The sequence below is a fragment of the Thalassophryne amazonica genome, chromosome 3, assembly GCF_902500255.1.
Source record: "Thalassophryne amazonica chromosome 3, fThaAma1.1, whole genome shotgun sequence".
Classification (NCBI taxonomy): Eukaryota; Metazoa; Chordata; class Actinopteri; order Batrachoidiformes; family Batrachoididae; genus Thalassophryne; species Thalassophryne amazonica.
The window spans coordinates 14349452-14357733 of NC_047105.1; the positions used below are offsets into that span (position 1 = coordinate 14349452).

Consider the following 8282-nt stretch of genomic DNA (forward strand, 5'->3'; position numbering starts at 1 on the left):
CAGATTTAGGAAGTCTTTTGTCCCTCAGGCCATCAGACTGTTTAACTCTTCCCAACACAGCAAAAAATAATCCTGTGATACATCTGATTAGACCTTTTATTGCTTTTTTTGCACAACCAACAATGTTTACACTGTTTACTTCTTTGCACAACCTACACTGTTTATATTGTGTACTGTTTACATCTGCACTACCTCCTTATTACTGCATTATTACACTATATTTACTCCTCCGTTATATTCTGTGAGACTGGATGCGGTTTTTAATGAGTGGTGTATTTTCTTTTATTTATTTAATCTCATTAGTGTGTCTGGTGTAATGTGTAAGCTGCTGCAATAAAGTATCTATCTATCTATCTATCTATCTATCTATCTATCTATCTATCTATCTTAACCACCACACCATGGAACCACTTTGGGTCCTGGATGGTAACCACATAGATGGACAACCGGTCCATCCCCACTTCTTGAACTTAACCATTTATCTACTGCAGCCAGGTGAAGTGTCGGCATCCCGCTGGCCTTCGTCAGTCACTGGGTTCCTCAACACCGAGGCACCTGCATCATGTCCAGTTAAATGTGCCAAATGTGGTTACAATTTAGCCACTGACACTCCCTCACAATAGAAATGAAACTCCATAGTCTCCCTAAGTAACTGTCTGTTTGACACAACGTCATTGCAGCAGTAGCAAAGGATCCTCCAAGGCTGAAAAGCACCCAAGACATCCAGTCATCACCTCAGGTCAGAGGTTAACGCCAAAGTCTCACAACCATACCATAAGACAGGAAGTACCACAACTCCAAAGACTTGGGCCTTCGTCCTCCTGCAAAGATATTGGTATCACAAAACACTAAAATACTCCATAAGCTCTTCCCAGACATCTCCCAGTGGCAAAGATTGAAGACCTGGAGATGTGAATGTCACTACGGAGACAAGCGAATGTTTCAACATGTTTGACACTTACCGATACACTTCTGATGTCCAAGTGCAGGAAGTCACTGAAAGCCTGGATCTTAGCCTCAATCCAGGACGATCAGAAACTCCCAAGCATCACGTAATCCTACCAAAATGTTGAAAACTGCCAGAATCCGCCTTCGCATCCCAATTAACACTAAAACCTAACAGTTTCTCCTCTTGATTTTTTCACTAAATCAGCAATCACAAAATTCTTTTTTGCGTAATCCCGTTAATAGTTAAACATCTGCACTTGCAATTGCATCACTTCCTTGGCAGTGGAACACGTCGAAAGGCAGCAGATGTACGGCAGAAATGTGTGAGTAATTAAAAAAATGACTACTGGCATAAAAAAGAGCACCTATGTGGTCTCTTTGGGAAATGTGTAATTACTTTGACTACACAACCATAAAATATATTGAGGAATATAATTATTTTTTCTGGGCTGCAGGCAGCGGAATGTGTCATTAAGTCAAACCAAGGTCAGACCCCAGTGACTGCAAAAGTGGGTGGAGCGTAGAGACGTAGGTACATGAAACATTTCCTCCTAATGATTCACTGTCCGCAGAGCTCACCGGCAGCACTATGGACATCGGCTGGGCCATTTTAATAATTGGCTTGGCCGCGCTGGTTACAGCTTTCCTCCTTTTGATAATTGGACTTGTGTATTCTGAGCTGATGAATTCAGACATTCCTCGTGGGGTTGCACATGGCGGGAAGCTGCACGCGGTTCATGGCTTGTTTGTCGGTGCAGCACTTGTGGTGAGTGTGTACAGTGTTCTCGGAAATGTTGGTGCTTATTATTATTGTTTTAGCTTCCTGCACCTCAAGTCTTGTTTTCCTCGGTGTATATGGGTTAAGACACGTCTGTGCTTGTTGAGAAAGATTAAAATTCAGCTCTACTCTTCTGGGCTTTCGTCAGAGGTGTCTGTCCTTTCCTTGTCCTCTAGAAACTGATAAAGCTTAGATCAAAGAGAGCACTGGAGATAAGAAATCAACTTTTAACAAAGGTGCAGAGGAAGGCAAGGTCATGTGTTCACCTTGATGTCATGCTGAACGGGGTAGAAGTAACACTTTTGATATCCAACATGCATTTTATTTGTATTTTTTTCCTGACTTGTGTTATTGTCCTCCTAGGGCCGGATCCTGCACCGTCTGGGTGTTTGTCATTCGGTCAGCTTCACCCGGTGGTTTGTGGGGTGTTTTATCACTCGTTTAAATCCAGTTCCCCCTGGCCTGAGAGTAAAGGACCTGAAGTTTTCAGAGGTTCCAGTCCGAGTCTATGAACCCACCACGGTCAGCGATGGCTTGCGAAGAGGTTTTCTGTATTTCCATGGAGGTGGTTGGATGATGGGTAGCTTAGGTATGAACACATCCTTTAGAAAAATAGCAATACTACAATATAAAGGTACTACTTCATCTTAAAGGCCTTACCACAGGATCTTTGGTGGGATTTGTAGTCTAGTCACTGTAAATACATTCATCCAGTTTAAAACCACATGAGGGTGGAGTCTGTCTGGGTGGTTGCCATCCAGGACGCAAGGTGTTGTGAATTTGGCCAAGCGTGACACCAATGCATGCTCCCAGACTTTGACTTGACTTGGTGGAGTTTGGGGGTGGGGGGGGGGGAGGATTGGGGGGGTGCTAAGGTGTCACCTTGTAGTGATGCTGCAGCACCTTACTTGCTCCTCAGTCTGATTTGAATGAATAAATTAATGAATTAATTTATTCAACACACACATACTTAACAATGTAGGCAGAAGCAAAAGCTTAGATTAATCAGTGAACTAAAATTTCTCAACACAACAGAAGAAACAATAGTGCACAAGTCTTCTTCTTCTTCTTTGTCTTTCGGCTGTTCCCATATTAGGGTTCGCCACAGCAGATCAATCGTTTCCATCTCACCCTGTCCTCTGTATCTTCCTCTGTCACACCAACCACCTGCATGTCCTCCCTCAGCACATCCATAAACCTCCTCTTTGGCCTCCCTCTTCTCTTCCTGCCTGGTGGTTCCATCCTCAGCATCCTTCTCCCTATATACCAGGGGTGGCCAAGTTCGGTCCACGAGAGCCACCTTCCTGACACTCTTAGTTGTCTCCCTGCTCCAACACACCTGAATCCAATGAAAGACTCGTTAGCAGACTTTTAATGAGCCTTTCATTGGATTCAGGTGTGTTGGAACAGGGAGACAAGTAAGAGTGTCAGGAAGGTGGCTCTCGTTGACCGAACTTGGCCACCCCTGGTATATACCCTGGGTCCCTCCTCTGCACATGTCCAAACCATCTCAGTCTCACCTCTCTGACTTTGTCTCCAAACCGTCCCTGCCTGAGCTGTCCCTCTGATATGTTCATTCCTAATCTTGTTCATTCTCGTCACTCCGAAAGAGAATCTCAACATCTTCAGCTCTGCCACCTCCAGCTCTGCCTGCTGTCTTTTTGTTAGTGCCACCGTGTCATTGCCATCTATTGTTCATTCATCTCTTCTTCTTCTTTCAGCTGCTCCTGTTAGGAGTCCCCACAACAGATCAATTGTTTCCATCTCACCCTGTCCTCTGAATCTTCCTCTGTCCCAAGAACCACCTGCATGTCCTCCTTCAGCACATCCATGAACCTCCTCTTTGGTCTCCCTCTTCTCCTCCTACCTGGTGGCTCCATCCTCAGCATCCTTCTCCCTATATACCCTGGGTCCCTCCTCTGCACATGTCCAAACCATCTCAATCTCGCCTCTCTGACTTTGTCTCCAAACCGTCCCACCTGAGCTGTCCCTCTTGTAAGATAATATCTGTGCTAATTCCTTATTTTATGTTAGTTATCAAGTGTTTGCTTTAGTTTTCTGTTTAAAAATGTCTGGAACCTGGTTTAAAGTTTCAACAAGAGTTAAGTGTCATTTCCATTATGTATGTTCAAGTTTGAGATAAAGGGATGGCTCCCCCTGTTGGTGAGAGCCAGTAACATTAGAAATGTGACACTAAACCACACCCACTGTAAAACCCACCTAGTATAAAAGTGTTGTACAAGCTACGTACAGGGTCCCTTAACAAGATGGATGCTGTCTGTGGGGACCCCGGTCTGGTTTCAATGTGATCTTCAATAAATTCAAAAATGAGGAATATAATGGTTTTGTTCTTGGAAAGGGGCAGTATTTTACATAAAAAGCCGAGGGAAATTATACTCTGATATGTTCATTTCTAATCTTGTCCGTTCATGTCACTCCAAAGAGAATCTCAACATCTTCAGCTCTGCCACCTCCAGCTCTGCCTCCTGTCTTTTTGTTAGTCCCACCGTCTCTAAGCCGTACAACATAGCTGGTCTCACTACTGTTTTGTAAACTTTCCCCTTCACTCTTGCTGATATTCTTTGGTCACAAATCACTCCTGCCACCTTTCTCCACCCACTCCACCCTGCCTGCACTCTCTTCTTCACCTCTCTACCACACTCTCCATTACTTTGAACAGTTGACCCCAAATATTTAAACTCATCTACTTTCACCACTTCTACTCCTTGTAACTGCACTATTCCACTGGGCTCCCTCTCATTCACACACATGTACTCAGTCTTGCTTCTACTGACTTTCATTCCCCTTCTCTCCAAAGCATATCTCCACCTCTCCAGACTAGACTCAACTTGCTCTCTACTCTCACTACAGATCACAATGTCATCTGCAAACATCATAGTCCATGGGGACTCCTGTCTGATCTCATCTGTCAACCTGTTCATCACCACTGCAAACAAGAAAGGACTCAGAGCTGATCCTTGGTGTAATCCCACCTCCACCTTGAATGAGTCTGTCATTCCGACTGCGCATCTCACCGCTGTCACACTATTCTTGTACATGTCCTGCACAACCCTAACATACTTCTCTGCCACTCCAGACTTCCTCATACAATACCACAGCTCTTATCAAAAACAACAGCAACAAAAATCAGTTAACCTAATTCTTCATACAATAACAAGTAATTTGTTAAGTGATTTGACCTGAAAGCTCCAGTATTGCAGGGTTCAGGGGTGTTTACTAGAAGAAATGTACTATAGTTTTAATAACCATCTATTGATGAGTGTATAATTACCTACAACAGCTAAATAATGTGTTCATGAGCTTAAAATGAACCCTGCAAATCAACAGGACAGTGGCCCAGCCTCATGGAGGCCGCCATGTTACACCGCCATGTTGGTATGGTAACCGAAACGGCACATTTTTACTCCATCTTTCATATTTTGTAGCACAACCAGAAGACAGTTGCTATGGACTGTCAACTGGTTGCTAGTACAGGCTAGCAAGTTTGAGAACCTCCAATTATGTGACACTTGGAATCATACTTATTGCGTATCTCAAGAGAAGGCAAAGGAGGATTAAAATGTGAAAGGAAACAAAATCTTGACTGGCAACACCACTAGAAACTAGAAACTAGAAATCACCACTAGATGGCACTAAATCCTACACATTGTAGTTTTAAAGGGTCACATGGGCCACTTTGTGGATCTGAGGTCAGGACATACAGATCTGTCCAAAAGATTTCAGCACCCTTTAATTTTAATGCAAATCATGCTTTTGAATCACCTCACCAGTGGTCCAGTAGAAAATCTAAATTGTAATCTCCAAACATTCCTATGTGCACATGATCACTCTGAAATACTAAAAAAAACCAAATTCAATCTGATTTTCTTTTAAATTGCAGATCAACTAAAATAAACCTTTTTTTTTTTTTTTTTTTAAGGTGAACAACTGCTGCACATTTACCTTTTCATACTTATGGCTAGGAGTGTAGGGATGTAATGTATACCCGGAACAAAACTAAGAGGCGTGGCTAAATCACTCGTGTCAGACTTCACCAAGTGTAAAATTATTAATGCAAATAACAATAATAATTATTAGATGCATTAATATGAATCTAGTATTTTAATATTTACCTTGTCCTGAAGTCTTATAAACTTTGACAACAACATCAAATCAAATCAAATCAATTTTATTTATATAGCGCCAAATCACAACAAACAGTTGCCCCAAGGCGCTTTATATTGTAAGGCAAAAGCCATACAATAATTACGGAAAAACCCCAACGGTCAAAACGACCCCCTGTGAGCAAGCACTTGGCGACAGTGGGAAGGAAAAACTCCCTTTTAACAGGAAGAAACCTCCGGCAGAACCAGGCTCAGGGAGGGGCAGTCTTCTGCTGGGACTGGTTGGGGCTGAGGGAGAGAACCAGGAAAAAGACATGCTGTGGAGGGGAGCAGAGATCAATCACTAATGATTAAATGCAGAGTGGTGCATACAGAGCAAAAAGAGAAAGAAACACTCAGTGCATCATGGGAACCCCCCAGCAGTCTAAGTCTATAGGAGCATAACTAAGGGATGGTTCAGGGTCACCTGATCCAGCCCTAACTATAAGCTTTAGCAAAAAGGAAAGTTTTAAGCCTAATCTTAAAAGTAGAGAGGGTGTCTGTCTCTCTGATCTGAATTGGGAGCTGGTTCCACAGGAGAGGAGCCTGAAAGCTGAAGGCTCTGCCTCCCATTCTACTCTTACACATCACCAAAAAGTCTGGAAATTTAAACAAAGCAATTCGTCATATTTACGAGCTCATCAGTTTAATCATTTCTGGATAAAAAACATAAATGTGCAAATTAGAAAATGCATGCAGTCAGCAAATGTAAAGTGCTGCTCGGCTTTGCGCCTCTGCTGCATCAGTTAAATGTTTGTGAAGATCTTTACTTTTGCTGACACAGAAGAGAAGGTATGGATCTGGAAAAAAAAGAAGGATGCAGTCATGTGACCTTTTTTAAAAGATGACTTGAATTAACTGTGATGTTCTGCTAATCTTGATCAGATACCGCCGATGAAGTCTGCCGGCACGTTGCCAAGAAGGCTGACACCACTGTGGTTTCTGTTGGGTAATTTAAACCCTCATGTTGCATTGCTTATTTATTTATTTATTTATTTATTTATTTTCTGTCAAATATCTGAAGTTGGACATTCCAGCCTTGTTTTGCTCCTCTCACCCCTGCTAGGTTCCGGTTAGCCCCCGAGCACAGGTACCCTGCCCAGCTGGACGACTGCGAGGTTGCCATGCGTCACTTTCTCTCGGTGGCTGAGGCAGAGTTCAGCGTCGACTCCGGCAGAGTGTTGGTCGGAGGAGACGGCACGGGGGCCAACCTGGCAGCCGTGCTGTGCCAAAGGCTGGCAAGGAGAGACGATGGACATCTGCCATCCCCCTGTGCTCAGATTCTCATCTACCCCGCTCTGCAGATGGCAGATTTTAACCTGCCTTCCTACCAGCAAAATCACGCCGTGCCCATATTATTCCGTGGCCGTATGGCATTCTACTTCCTTCAGTACATCAACGGGGACGTATCTGTCTGCCAAGATGTGCTGGAAGGCAACCACGTGCCCGCTGAGCTCAGGACACTCTACAAGGACTGGCTCTGCCCCACCAACCTACCTCCACAGTGCCTCAGTCGTGGCTACAATGAGGTTCCCACCCCAGAATATGACGGAGAGGTTTATCACTCTGTCAAAACTGGTTTGGAAGCTGAAGTTTCCCCATTACTGGCAGCAGATGCAATCATTCAGAAAGCTCCACCCACCTTCATCCTCACCTGTGAGTACGATGTCCTGAGGGATGATGGGATTCTGTTCAGGAAACGCCTGCTGGACCTGGGAAGGGATGTGACCTGGCAACACGTGACGGATGGTTTTCACGGCATAGTTAACTTCTTGAACCGGGGTTGGCTCAGCTTCCCCTCTGCGGTGCAGGCTGCGGATGGTGTTGTTAACTACATGAAAACTCTATAGAAACCAATCACAACAAGTTAGTTGATTTTAATACTTAAAGTGTTATTTTAACACTCATTGTGTTGAACTTCACAAAGCGTTTGGTGTTATTCCTGAGAGCTGAACATGTAAACACTGATTCAGTTCTCTACAAAGTACAATTTAACTCTCCACAGGTGTAATTTTCTGTAGTTATAGCAGAAAGGTTGAGGGTTCAAATCCCACCTTTGGTGTTCCAGTAGTCAATACCAAGAGAAGTTTAAATCCTGACCAGTGCTAAAGTACTCTTTATAGTATTGAAAATTATACTGTTGGCAGTGCATTTAACTCTTCTGACAGTGTTAAGTCTGAAACATGTGGAGCAAATAAACCCCCAAAAAACTGTTACATTAAAAACTGTCAGTGTTGATTTAACACTGGTCTTTATGTTGCATACTTCAACTCCTGTATTTTTCAACTTGATCTCTATTTTTGTTGATGTTATGTTGCAGCCTAATTCCAAAATGGAGTAATTTCATTTTTTCCCTAAACATTCTACTCACATCACCCCATAATGACAACATG

At 43.4% G+C, this 8282-nt stretch overlaps 1 protein-coding gene across 1 annotated transcript; it reads left to right on the forward strand.

Annotated features, from left to right (window-relative positions):
• The first annotated feature begins 1524 nt into the window (after positions 1-1524).
• On the forward strand, positions 1525-7788 carry aadacl4 (arylacetamide deacetylase-like 4). Its single transcript, XM_034165870.1, has 4 exons — positions 1525-1714; positions 2090-2315; positions 6775-6838; positions 6956-7788. The coding sequence occupies exons 1-4, from the start codon at positions 1538-1540 to the stop codon at positions 7737-7739; spliced, it is 1251 nt and encodes a 416-aa protein (XP_034021761.1). The 5' UTR covers positions 1525-1537; the 3' UTR covers positions 7740-7788.
• Positions 7789-8282: the final 494 nt, after the last annotated feature.

What these genes read in the sequence shown, in the direction of transcription:
- aadacl4 (XM_034165870.1), top strand. Translation starts at nt 1,538, where the DNA reads ATGGACATCGGCTGGGCCATTTTAATAATTGGCTTGGCCGCGCTGGTT. An exon ending in TTGGATGATGGGTAGCTTAG is followed by an intron (nt 2,316 to 6,774) that starts GTATGAACACAT and finishes AATCTTGATCAG; the next exon opens with ATACCGCCGATGAAGTCTGC. An exon ending in ACCACTGTGGTTTCTGTTGG is followed by an intron (nt 6,839 to 6,955) that starts GTAATTTAAACC and finishes CACCCCTGCTAG; the next exon opens with GTTCCGGTTAGCCCCCGAGC.